Source organism: Manis pentadactyla, chromosome 11, assembly GCF_030020395.1.
Source record: "Manis pentadactyla isolate mManPen7 chromosome 11, mManPen7.hap1, whole genome shotgun sequence".
In the NCBI taxonomy this organism is placed as follows: Eukaryota; Metazoa; Chordata; class Mammalia; order Pholidota; family Manidae; genus Manis; species Manis pentadactyla.
Window position 1 is genome coordinate 49056229 of NC_080029.1, and position 14058 is coordinate 49070286.

At 41.7% G+C, this 14058-nt stretch overlaps 1 protein-coding gene across 9 annotated transcripts in view; it reads left to right on the forward strand.

Moving 5' to 3' along the window:
- Nucleotides 1-13761, forward strand: part of TRIM9 (tripartite motif containing 9) — a 118393-nt gene extending 104632 nt beyond the window's left edge. For 2 of the 9 annotated variants that reach the window (XM_036917676.2, XM_036917669.2), the window contains exons 8-13: nucleotides 3381-3569; nucleotides 6115-6156; nucleotides 6578-6601; nucleotides 7440-7743; nucleotides 9525-9687; nucleotides 11725-13761. In XM_036917676.2, the coding sequence (XP_036773571.2) occupies nucleotides 3381-3569; nucleotides 6115-6156; nucleotides 6578-6601; nucleotides 7440-7743; nucleotides 9525-9687; nucleotides 11725-11787 (785 nt within the window). In that variant the 3' untranslated portion in view covers nucleotides 11788-13761. The remainder of the gene's footprint in view (nucleotides 1-3380; nucleotides 3570-6114; nucleotides 6157-6577; nucleotides 6602-7439; nucleotides 7744-9524; nucleotides 9688-11724) is intronic. The other 7 variants (XM_036917731.2, XM_036917722.2, XM_036917685.2 and 4 more) reach the window with 6 other exon arrangements.
- The last annotated feature ends 297 nt before the right edge of the window (nucleotides 13762-14058 follow it).

The window sequence follows — 14058 nt, forward strand, 5'->3', positions numbered from 1 at the left end:
TGTCATAAGGAGCCTGTCACTTAGCTTTTCCTCTTTGAATTCCAAAAATAACACCTCAAAGACTGTACTTTACATTTCCAAAATATTCTGCAACATCCATAGAAATTATTAGTACTCTGTACATGTACATTGGAATCAGTCAAGAAATTCTATCTCCAGAAGTGTAGAAGTCTGTCAACAATATAAAACATATTTTCTCTAAATTATTATTTTTCTTATGGTCAGCTCTCTGGCCAACTTCATGTTTCCCAGATGCTCGGTTCTAGTACAATGTCTGGCACATGGTAGGTTCAATGAATGTTAGCAAATATAAACAAATAAAACAAGTATGTGCAGCAAGCCTAGGAGTACCCCACCTAGATACTCTTTTTTTGCCTCAAACCCAAATGTCAGTAAATAATAATAATTGTGGTTCTCTAGCTGGTCTTTGCTTTGAAAATTCTTGATTGCATCCTTCAAGTAGCACCCCCCACCAGCTCCAGAATCCAGCCAATCCCAGGTGGGAAGGGAAAGTAATCCAGGCAAGAGCAAGAGGAAAACGGTGGTTATTGACAGAGTTGATGGAAAGGATGTCTACACATTCCTCTTATGAAACAGTCCCATTCCAGAGTTACAGATATGCCTAGAGTCCCCACACCAGAATTCCGGTGCCCTTTCCCTGGCTATTTCCTGCAAAGCTGCTTTTACTCAGCAAAGCTCTTCAGCAGACAGGATCACTGCATGTGATGAAATAAAACAAAAAATTAAAAATCTTTAAGGAGTTTCTTGTCTTTCTCCAGTGAGCTATACATTAAAATTAATAATTATCATCCTGGATATTAGCTATGACCAGAAACATAGCTTTGTATCATGTGTTCTGAAGAACACTCAATAACCTCATCCTAGGGTTCCCATATTGTCTTATTATGGTAAATAATAACTACAGTAAATGCATACTACAAACAGGAGGGGGCTGACAAGAGGCAAAGTGTTCCTCAATCCAGAGGATTTCAAGGGGCAGCTTGATGATTGCTCCTCAGATGCTGTCCAGATAAGTGTCTCCCCTGTAAGGCTCCAGTAATCTAAGGTAACACCAAGTAGCAAAAATGACCTGCAGGCAACTGGCCAAATGTTTGCATCACGTGCCCCTGGGGACGGGCATAAAGGGGCGCTGCTTACTTGATCTGGCCACGGGCTGGTGCAAAGTGCTTTCTCTCGTAATTCATTTGAAAAGTTTTCTTGATGAGGTAGGAAACAATTTTTAGGAGCAGCTTAGAGGAAATGGGATAAGAGCCCAGCTGGTAAGGTACAGAAGGCCATAATGGGGAAAAGCTCAGAGATGGAATCATTGTATAATGGATAGTAAGTTTATCTGAGTAGAGGGCATTGTTCAAGACTGAGAGCAGCCAAGAAAAAAATGAGTCATCAATAAACATGGGATCCACATAAAAGGATAGAAAAAAACACCTATTTTAGAGTCAAGTTATGAATCCCATGAATAACCATAGCTCTTAGCCCCCTGCCCACAGAGTGGTGCCATCACCAAACCGTAAGTTCTTCTTTCTGGTACTGAGACTAGAAAAGGTGAGTATGATTGGTGATGGGTGTGGATATGCTCCCCGAGGTGTGGATTCAGTACACATCTCTTCATTGGTATTCAAATGATTACTAGGGGATTCAATATATTCTTAAATTCATTTTACTATATGTGTTCTTTCCCTTATTTTTAAAGAAACAAGTATTTTCAATATAATAAATTGATTGTTACCACTGGTAAAAAACATTCCCAACCAAATTCTTGTTAATAAAAAATATTTTCTGACATAAATATAGCTTTCTGTTCCTAAAAGAAACCCATGCCAGTTTGTCATACTGTGTTGTATTTCAAATTTTTCCATTAAATTAAAAGACTCATTCCCCCTTGAGACAATTATAATAGGAATCATTTCTGATTTACCATTTCTAAACAAAGAAATGATCACATATGTCAAGTCATCCAAACCATATAAAGTTCTGGTAGAAGAAAATTAGAATGATTATTATTGGAATACATATTCATGCAACTCCTTAAATAAACTCCATAAATAGCAATTCCTTTTCCCTGAGATTTGGTTTATACTTTTCTTTAAAATAAAATTCCTCCCAAGGATAAGTCTAAAGCCTGAAAAACTAACCTCAGTATTATAAGTTCATAAATGAAAATCAGGCTGACTCTTGGCAGTACTAAATTAAAACCCGCCAATGCCCTTGTTCTGAGCTCTTCAAATAGGATTATGTTCTGCATATTCATTATTTTTATTGAAACATGCCCACAGTAAGATTTGATAGGATCTTATTCTAACACAGAGAAGCACGCTAACAGACTCAAACCATAAAAATAGTCCCAGGAACACCCTCTGGCCCCCAAAACAAAATTGGGTTTTTTTCAATGAGAAGAAAGTTCCTTGGTGGATTTGGACGCAAGATATTACCATCATATCGTCTGTGTTTCCTAAATTATTAAAGCCAAACTGAGTTCTTAGAAGGTCTCAAGTGGTAAAACATCCATCTTTGACCAGGCCACCCTACTGCATAGAACCAGCTATTGTTTGACAAAAGAAAAAAGGGTGATTTTAGTAACTTAGAGAAACTACCTCACATGCCCTTCTAAAATCAGAATCGAGTAATTAGTAAATCCTTAACTCTGGTCTAATAGTGATCTTCATGCCAGACCTGACTATCTGAAAATAAAGATATTTTGGCACCAATGCACCTCAACACTGCCCACAGTCTGTTTATTAGTAGAGAACCAGAGATGTTCAAGTGGCATTCCTAGGGTCTGATCTTAATTCAGAAACAAAGGTAAGGCTCCTTCCCTGATTTCTTGTTCAGCCCCACCTTCCTCTCCTATTTAAAGAGCAAACCTTGAGTGTGCTGGATGAGAAAAATCATCTCGTCCATTTAGAAATGGAAAAACTATATTAAGAGAGAAAAAGGAAAATATGGAACAGTGAAGAGTTGGTAAAAATCATCTCCTAAATAGAAACCCTTTAAGAGGCCATTGTATAGGTAGTAACTTCTGAGGTAGCTGAAGGGGGTAAAGGATCAATCACCTCTCAGTCATGAGTGGATAAAATCTACCTCTACAATTTCTTAATTCAACTCTAAAAATATTTAATTAAAAGGAAAGCCTCCAAAACACTTTCTCTTTCTTCCACAAAAATTGGGGGAAATAAAAATAATTGTGATATTAGAGATGTCCTCTAAGTCTTGGGTCCCGACCTGCCAAGAATTCCCTCCCAAGCCGCTTTGAGCCTTGTGACACCTATAGGATGGGTGACGCTTTGTGCAAATGCATTAGTAACCGTGCACCGGCAGGTAGCAGATTTCTGATCTCTAGTTTGCATTGATCTTACATTTAGACACAGATTCAGAAGAACAGACAGTCCCTTTTCCAGTGCCTTCGGAAAGATTGCCGCTCCGTAGAATGAGTCCTTTCTCCTCCACCCTTAATCTACAACCCAGCTTCCCCGGGAGATCCTACTTTGATTTTCGATCCTCACCCCACCAGCTGAGCTTGCATTCCTCTTTACAGTCTCTCCATGCACCGGGTGAGCTGAGCAAGTCTGACCTTTCCCCTTGATCTCTGTGCCTTGATGGCATCTCTGAAATACTTGTTTTGTTCTTGCCATTCATGTGCATGGAGAGGGTGATGAGCTAGTCTCTACGTCTGTGGCCTGCTTCTGGTATGAGGAGCGTCTGGATGATGGAGCTTTGTGGTGTCCTTGTTTGTGCGGTGGGAGGACCAACCACCAGCTGTGGGCAGTGTGTGATGGCACTGGAAAGCGATAAGTGAAGTTGTTCTTTTTGCACAAGCTGATACCACTGTGGATAACCTGCCCTGTCATCACATGCCGCGGCATAGCACGGCGTGGGTGCTGGCTGAGGGGGTGCCTGTGGCCTTAGTTTGGAGGGTTGCCACCCTGCTGTATCCAGAAAACCAGCTGAGTCTGGGAGACTGGATTGGTGCATCCAGCCTGGAGTGATCTGATTAAACATAGACTCAAGAGATCTTTACTGAAAAAATTAAATAAAAGTAAAAACATGCCAACAGCAGAATGCATCATACAAAGCAGGTGAAGTAGAGAGCAGAAAGTGAAAGAATTTTCTGCAAAAGCCTGTGCTCACTGGTAGGACAGTTGGGCCCACAGCTGATTCTTTTTCTAGCACAGGGGTGGAAGGACCATCACTACCTGTATTAGAAACCCTTAACTGGCCTAAGGCCCAAAGAGCCGAGTCTTGGAAAAACTCTGCCTCCCCGAAGTTTCCCGCAGCCAAGCAGATTGTGACAAGGCTTTAGGCTGATTTCAGGGAAGCTAGACATGGGTTACTGAGCAGTGTACTGTGTCTAGCAAAGAATCTTAACATATCTAAGATGCAGACCCATTTGATCTCTTCAGAACTATATGTAATCATGGGCACATGTGATGCACATTTAACATCTCCAACGGTTTCCTTTGTTTTTTCTTTTATTCCTTTTGCTCATCCCACATTCCGGAATGAAGGAGGCCCCAGCATGACAGTGCAAAAAGGATGCAGGGACTTCAAGCTGTCTTTAAAATGACATTTTTCTTTGTGCTTTTATGTTTTTTATTGTGTTTCTGTGCACTACTGGCTTTCAAACATGCTTTGTTATGAAACTCTTTTCACTTCTGTCTAATGTACTGAAATACTGTTATGGTCTTTGTAATGTATATTGTCTCAAGAATAAAATGATGTTGGGTCTGTGGGTATTTGATGGCTGTGTTTAATAGCACCATCCTAGTTGTATGTTGACTCTTAAATGTATGAGAGTATGTTTAAAGTAGTGTAACAAGATTGCAGAAAACTTGTTTTGGAAAAGACTTGCACAAGGCATGATTCATGTAAAAATTTTAAAAGCCCTATTCACATTCTACAAATCTACTTCCAAAGCTGGATATGGGATTCAGCTTTAAAACTCATTGTGTTCTGTACTAAAGCTCTAAATTGTCAGTAGGAATTGAAATGATAAGAGATGTGATAGAAACTAAACATAAAAATCAGTTGGAAGAAAATGATTCTTGGTGTGTGAATTCATCCTAGAGTAAAATAAAGTAGACCAAGTAAGGTCATAATTTCTCAATTTTGCTTTTAACTCAATCATTAGCCCTTTCTTTATAGTAAATTGCCTTCTTAATTCTTGTACAAATTCTTTTAATTCAGTGTATTACCCTTCCATTGTTTTAGAAATTAGCAAATCAAGGCCTTACTGAGTTGGAAAAACAGTTAAATGACCCTTTGTAGAGGATACCCTAGCACCCAGCCAAAGCAAATTTTCCACATCAGTCCCTGACAATGCTTGACATTTAGTTCACACACCTTTGAACATTTTAAGACCAGACTGCTTCCTCCAGCCCAGCTGTGGCTTCCCACGGGGCAGGTGGGGATACCCAAAGCTTAAGGAAGTGGGGGTGGCTGCAAAAGCCCCACAGGTGATTCTGATATCTCTTGGAGAGTGCTTCTGTTCCCGCCATACTCCTCCCCTCCCTTAGGTAAGAAGAATTGGTGTAGTGCAACAATCCAAGAAAATGAGGTAATTTTTGTTTTTACTACATTTAATTCATGTCATTATTAAAAACTATCTGGTGTATTTAATAACTATAGATTATGTTACATGTTCAGTTATCATTTAACTTGGGCCCAAGTCATAGCAAAGGCTTTTTGGTATAATTGTAGAAGTACATGGAATAGTGATACAGAATGGGGTTTTATCAAGACCCAATTTCTCCATGCCGCTGGGGTGATTTTCTTTCTCATTTTTAAATAGGAACCCTTCTTAATATGAAAACTTTAGTGGAAGAGACCGAATTTAGACTATGATGAAGATATAAACTGTATAGTTTAGGATCAATTGGAGGAGGATTTATTAGCCGAAAAAAAGATGTTCTTTACGTTTTGAAAGAGCAGAGGAGCTATTTTTACCCAGATAAGAAAATTAAGATGGAAAGGGCTTTGGTTTTTCGTGAATCAGGCCTCTGGTGAGTCTTTTCAGCTGGTGCTTTTTAAGTGTATACAAAGAATTTCTGTCAGCTTGGTTGCTGTTTCATAGCTTTGATGTGTAGTATCTCTTTATAGGATGCAATTTTGAGACACAGTCTGCACCTTACTCTCAATTAGGCAAGTATACCTATTGTAATTGTTACCTTTTACTTATGTGACTTATATGCTCAATTTCTTCACCAAATAAACAGCAGCAGCTTATTTTATGTCAATAAAATTGTCTAATTGTCATTCAAATTCCATTATAACAGTTTCTCAAATACTCAGAAAAATGGAAAAGATACCTGTATTTTAAAATTCTATACCTCAAAGAAAATTACATTGACCCTGTTTTTTCTTATACATTAGTGCAAAGCACTCTTTATGAGCACTTAATGTGGGTAAAGGTACAAATTAGACCAACTCCCATAGTGTTCTTACTATTTTAAATTGAGCCCTTTTTTGGTATTAGTCTATCAAAGGATACATGTTTTTTTTATCAATGTCAATTTTGCTTCCTATTTCTCTCTCCCATGCCTTTCACTTGGAATGACAACAGTTGACATTAAAAAGCTGTTGGCAGGTATGGAATAACCTTATTCTATTACAAATAGCAAAGGCCAAAGTGCATGTGAGGTGGCTCAGAGGCTCACTAATTCAGCAATGACATCTCTCTGGAGCGTGTTATTGGGAGGTGGCATTTAGAACTCGTGGCATTCCAATGTATGCAAAGATGTCATTCTATCTGTGCTTAATGTCCAAAATGCCTACCGCTCCAGCAAAATATTTTACATGTTAGTGTTAAGAGTAACAGGCAAACTGTATTTTTAAGGACCTGTCTTACATCCAAGTCACAATCACTCATGGAAACTAGTCTATGTTGCTGGTAGCTTCCCAGCTTTCAAACTCTCACTAGCACTGAAGACATTTTCAAAACGACTAGATCTTAGCACTTCTGCAGAGGGGATATTTCCTCATTTCACTCAGTATTTTATCCCTCCTCCATCTAGGGCTCTAGATCCTAGCCTCCCCACCTTAGGGTTACACTGGCATCTTAGTGCATCCCTCTCCCTTTATGTCTCTGGCATACTGTTCTGTCAGTCACTGGGTGAGGGGACTTGCACCTTCCAAAATCAATACCACTTCTCTCCCGGATCACGTGGTTGGGAGTCCCAAGTCAGGTAACCCTGGCTGAACCGGTCGTGTGTCCTCCGTCTGCCTTCGGGCACAGAGAGTACCACCTCCCAGGACGCACCCCCTCTCTGCTCACTCACAGCCCCTTCTGGCCCTGGACACCCCCTTTCTTTCCTGCATGGCAGCATGAAAATGGGACACGATGCTCTTCTCCTCCCCAGGAGTGTGTGGCGGTGCAGAGCTCACCCATCCTGCTTAGTAACGCCATCCCTCTCTGTCATTCCCAGTGGCCTGGTTTGCTTTCGACCCTGGCTCAGCGCACTCTGACATCATCTTCTCCAATGACAACCTGACTGTGACCTGCAGCAGCTATGATGACCGGGTGGTGCTGGGGAAAACCGGCTTTTCCAAGGGCGTCCACTACTGGGAGCTGACTGTGGACCGCTATGACAACCACCCCGACCCTGCCTTCGGCGTGGCTCACATGGATGTGATGAAGGACGTGATGTTAGGGAAGGACAACAAAGCGTGGGCAATGTATGTGGACAATAACCGGAGCTGGTTCATGCACAACAACTCGCACACCAACAGGTACCCTGCAACCTCCAAACCGAGCCTTCTTCACGTTGGCTACTGGTCAGGAATGAGAGCCCAAATCCAAAGACCCATTCAGTGGACAACATTGAGGAGGGCAGGCAGACAGCCTTCATTAAGTAGCGCAGGAGTTCTACTCCTCTTAGCTGAGTGCATCATGGCGATTTGCTTACTTTATTATTAAATGTCATTGAGCACTTTCCTAGGCCTTTCACTGCTGTATTCCTCACATGGCTGGAAACTATCCATGATAGGAAACTGTCCACTATGGGAAAACATTCCAGGACTCTCACCAGAAAAGCATTTTTGGACAAGTTATTTAGTTTTTATGAACCTCTGTTTCCAAATCCACCAAATTAGGATAATATTTTTACATGAAGGAGTATTCTCAAGATTAAGTGAGATATGCAGAAATGCCTCACATGAGAGGCACCTGAAAACAGAAATCATTGTTCTTCTTATGACTATAATTATTATCAATATCACTGCTCAGAATAGAAGCCATTCATTAAACTAAATTTTCTGGATGCCAGTTTAGATAGCTTTGTATTTGAAGAACTTTCTTATTATTTATTGTATGGACACAGAGCACCCAGTTTGCAGGGGAAAAGAACACAGTAATCTTCTCAGGTTTTCCTCTACCACCAAAATATAACTCTCCATGCTAACTTTTCCCTTATAGCTTCTTTATTTTGGAGTGAAGGAGTGAATAATAACATAACTGTCACGCTATGCAGAGAAACACATTCTTAAAGCTGAACATGCCTGCTTGCATGCAAACTGCATGTCACTTGTGCTATCATTGTTGAAGCTGTGAATTAATAAGACTCAATTTATAAACCTTTCTTTTAATGATTGTACAGTCTGTATTCTGCATGCCAGGGGAAAAGAACACCACGCTTAAGTTTCTGTGCTCTGCTGAGATGATGAAGCTCAGCATTGCTGGAACTTCAAAGAAGGAGGAAATGACAAATCTGATCATCAATGCTTAGTGGCTTTTGAAGCACAAGACACAATTTGAGTGCAGGTTCTTTAAAATCACTCCATCTCCTACAGTGTAATTACTTCACTTTACAGGATAGAATCCTCTTCTTTGGTGTTGTTACTTTATAGAGAGCCTCCAACTTCTTAATTCAAACTCAATATACCAAAAATTACCATCTTTCTGGAATGGGTTTTTCTATTTAATGGATAGCATATGGCCCCAAATCCAATTTTTCACACATATGTTTCAGATTCAGCTGAAGTGCATCTTCATTTTGACTTTCAAATTAAATAATTTAGGATTTACAGATGTTTAATTCACACCATTTGTGCAAGGCATGTAACATAGCTCTAGGCAGGGCTCTGATAGCTCAAAGGCTAACTTTTCTCTTCATCTTTAATGTGTTGTTTTTTAGCACTGTGGCTCAGTGGTAGAGACCCTGTATGAATTCACTCACAGCAACAGCACGCAGCTGGCTGCACCCATATATTCTCAACAGGGCCAATACCACCTCCAACCCAAGGGATTGAAAGTTGGTTTAGGGGGCAAACAAAAAGTCTTACTCTTTTTACATACAAAGCACAGATGTACATACAGTAAGTACATGAACAGAAATATAGTCTATCTGTGGTATTAAATTTTTATATGAGATGGGGCAATTAAGGGAAAAAATTACAGGGGGGTGGAATGACACTTTTCAAAGGGTTGAGAAATACTGGTTTAACCATACAAAAAGGGCAGCTTCTAGAATGATGACAGGCAAGTGAAACCCAGTTGTTTTCTTCTCCCACAGAACTGAGGGAGGGATCACAAAGGGGGCTACGATCGGGGTCCTCCTCGACCTAAATAGAAAGACCTTGACATTTTTTATCAACGATGAGCAGCAGGGTCCCATTGCGTTTGAGAACATGGAGGGCCTGTTTTTCCCGGCAGTCAGCCTCAACAGGAATGTGCAGGTAAGCGCGGCCCGGGAGTCTGGGAAGCGGTGGCTTCTGCGGCTCTGCCTCAAAAGCTGCTGTGGACGTTTATATCAGTGCCTGAGGGAGGGAAACCAACCGCCTAAGGCCCAGTCCTAGACACAGAGGAAAGAGAAGGGAAAGGGGTTCAAGGTGGCAACTGAGATGATTCTGATTCCAAATTAGCATCAGCCCCTTCCCTGTACTTGGATACGATCCGGTTAACTGCAAGCGGGAAACTGGAATTCTGCTCATGGTTTGTTACTGATTGCCCCTCTGAGCCCTAGTTTCATCTCCAGTGAAAATGAAACTCTTGAACCAGCTGGCCTGGAAACAAATGAAATGACTATGCAGAGCCCCACCCAGTGAGGGGGCAGACGAAAGCATTAGCGCCTTCCCAGAAGGCTGGCGTACCCTCTCTGCGCTCTGACTTGGCTGTGAGGTGCTGTGGGCACCGCAAACACACTCCCTGCCTTCCTCTTAGTTACTTATGATTTATTGTAAGTAGGAAACAACAGGTTCTTCTAATTAATTCATTTAGCAAGTATCTATTGAGTGCCTAGAATATGAAAAGCACCATTTTAAGTACTGCTGTTTATCTGTGAAAACGAAACACGTAAAACTCTTGCCCTCAATGGCGCTCACATTCCCTTTATAGGAGGCAGATAATAAATAATAAGCACAATTATTGTGTTAATTATATAGGCTGTTAGGGGACAGTAAGTGCAATGGAGGAAAGATCAAGGGTCGAAGGCGGTCAAGAGTGTTTGGCAGGGCAGTTGCCGTCTTAAACGGGGTCAGTGCAGGTAGGCCTTCCTGCAGTCACGGGTAAGCTGAGCCTTGAAGGGGACAAAGGGAGGAGCTGTGTGGAGTTTTCCACACAGAGGGAACAGGCAGGGCAAAGGTGCTGAGGCGTGGGGGCCTCACGTGGGCAAGGAAGGGTCAAGAGGCCTTGGGCTGGGGCAAGTGACGGAGAGGGAATGGCAGGGAGGATCCGAGCCACTCAGGGAGGGGTGTGTCCTGCCAGCCTCTGCAGGGCTTGAGTTCCCACTTCCCTCTTGATCTGGAGCTCTGATTATCTGCTGTGAATCTCATTCAGCAAATAGCTGCCTAAGGATACACAGGGCTTGAGAAACTGAACACCGCAGGTGGGTCTGCTCTATTCAGAACCACCACCGTGGGAGCAATAAAAAAGAATCCATTGTTGTTTATCCATATGGACAGTAAAATGCAACTGCAACCCAGTGTGGCCTCTGCCCTTCTCTCTTCCTGCAACTGGACGGGATTTTCTGGGAGGCTGAAATCTAATCCGTCAGAACTCAGCCTCTACACTGGAAGAAGGAAAACCATAAATTGCCCTAGAAGTGAGTCAGAAAAACCTCAAAGTTTTCCATATTTTCAGCTGTTTTCCTTCCCAAAAATATTGTACTGGATGTTCTTCAGGATTTTCCAGTATGTTCTAAATGCCTTCAGTTAAAGACCCTTGGGCAGGGGGGAGATGACAGTACTGGGTGAAATGGTCTAGCCTTGTCTGTGTAACTGTTCATTGAAGTTAAGTCTGAACAGAAATCAGCAAAATAACATGTGCCCATGTCTCTTCATGCCTCGTGGTCATCTATGCATCCCCAAAGTGAAAGGTTTATCCTAATTGGAATACCTAGTGGGCAACTAATAAGGGAAAGGGTGTCTGCTCAACTGTTCTCTACCCATGGATTTGGCAGTGACCACTGTGGCCAGCAGGCTTGCTACCTGCAGATCAATGCCTGTGTCTTCAGTCATAAGGGACCCAATCTCCCAGAATCCTTAGAAGAGGCAGGTAGATGAGAACCATATTGTCAAGTGTCTTCAGGATTTGGGAGCCCACCATGGTGGCCAAGGCAGAATTCTACTACAGTTCAGTTTAATGTCTTCTAGACTAGATAATAATGAAAAGTAAACAGATCCCCTTTTAAATTAGGAACAAACCCACTGTGCCCTAGGGAGGAGGGGCAGGGGGGTTCCTGCAGTACCTCCAGGACTCACAGTCTTGCCCCGCAGGTCACACTTCACACCGGGCTCCCAGTCCCTGACTTCTACTCCAGCAGGGCATCAATAGCCTAATAAAGGATGTGCTGTGGAGGCACCAGCTGCCTGTTCTTCCCTCTGCCTGAGAGAGCGACAGCAAGGAGCCCAACCAGCACGCGGCGGGATGCCAGAGGGCTGGAAGGACAGGGAGAAGAAGGAGACAAAGGCTGGTCCTCCACTCTTCACACCCACGGCCCCACCCCGTCCCTTCCACCTCTACTGCTATAATGTCTGCATTTGCTTCCATTTCAGCAACTGTAACCAACCAAGGACCTACATAGCCCACCATGTCCCTTTGTTTCCACACCCAGATTTTGATTTTATTTAACTTAATTTTTTATGTAGATGAGTTACATTTTTTTTCTTTTCTGATCATGGTATTGGTGACTTACTGACCTGGCACTGTCAAAACAAAATTCTCCTGATAATTTTTTTCTTGAGCTTTCTGTCAAAGAGGTTGTAGGGAGATGTAGGGAAGAATTAGTGGAATTTGGAGATGAAAGTTTACCTCCTAGAATTTACTCTTGCCCTATTACCCCTTGGGCAGCATTAGCTCTGCATAGCCAAACTTTGGGAGATGGGCAGAGTAAATACAGCACTGAGAAGTTTTACTATCCATCAGCTACATGGCTGTGCAAAAGTTCATAACAGGGTAGGATCATTAGGTTACCTGGGTCATTAGGACAGGCACGGAATCCAATCACAGAATGAAACTGGAAAGTCTGTAGACATAGGAAGACCAGGGGACTTAGTGATTTGGCTCATTTACTTAATACAAGTTTTTAACTGAGAACCTACTATGGATCAGGCACTGTTCTCAACACTGGAGACACAGTAGTGAATGTACAGGTGTGGTCTCTACCCTCCTGGAGCTTATATTCCTGCAGGAGAACAAGCCAAAAATAAAACAATTACAAGTTGTTATAAGTACTAGAGAGGAAATAAACATGGGACAAAGAGGTTCAGTGGAAAGACCTTTCAGATCCTCTAAAATGATGCTAAAAACCCACACATTCTAGCTCGTAGCACCAGAGGCATACTGACTCAACGCCTTCTAAGCATGTCATTCTAATCATGGTACCTGCTGCCATTCATCACAGAGCTCTTCTTTGGTAGAAATGATGTCCACATGCTTATTTATTAATGCTGCAATAATGCTAAGCCTTAAAAATTAATGTGGAAATAATAGTGACCAGAGGAAGGAGAGCCCAGTCTCGGTGATGGGAAACTTAACCAGTCCATGGCATTCACGTTCTCAGGATAAACAGGCCTCTTTCCATGTTCGCTCTCTGTGCCTGTTACAAATGAAAAATCCATCCACTCTGCTGCCATTCAAACCTAACTGTTTAGAGTAGTTCCAATAATGTCTGGGAGGAAATGCAGTCATATGTAACTGCTATGACTGATGCTTATTACTTCAATAGAAAAATAGACCGATACAAGTTTCTCTTCAGATTCTTAGCCTGATGTGACGTTTTGGAAAGTGTAGGATCTGAAAAGGAGTTCTGACTCGTCGTCTAATTATTCGCCAGGGAACCAAGAAAATCACCATGAAAAAAACAAGAATAACCAATAAAAGGGAAAAGGTAGGATGGGAAAACTAACAAATTACAGTTTTGGCAAAAAGAAATATATGTAAATAGCTAATTATTTACTTTCGTGCTTACTTTATTTAGATTTATTTCTATCAGTTACAGTGCTTTTCTAGTTAACTATACCTAATTTAATGAATGGGTGCTATTCTGTTAATGTCCCTCCTGGTTTTTCCTGGCTATAGAAAAACTGTTGCAGGGCAACACTAGTTTGATATTTGATTTACTCTCCAATGAGACTCGATGGCTGGGCCGCTGTAGACTCATAGTTACTTTTGTTCTTTATTAAATTCATCCTGCTAATTAGATTTCTAGTGATGTGTAACATGTAGTTTACAGGAATTGAAATTCTAGATGCGTATGGCTACTGTACTAGAAAAAATTGATATTTCTGATCTGCCAATAAATGATTTTTATGAGAGAACACCATCTGTCTCCTCAGAATTCTTAGTTTTTGCCTATTTGGGATGAAAGTTCACCTTTGTCAGACAATACTCCTTCAACAAAGTGTAATCGCAAAGTCCCCCCAGAGCTCCAGAAAGCACCTGCTCGTCACCTCACTTCCTTGGGAGCAGTGACACTCTCTCCTGTTGGAACTTAACTCCTGAGTCTTAGTATGAAACACTTATAGTTTAGATGTTGTTGGGGTCTGCCTTCAAACACTGGAGACTCACTTTCACAAACCTCTTCCTAACAAAGCCACAAACTTGCACTG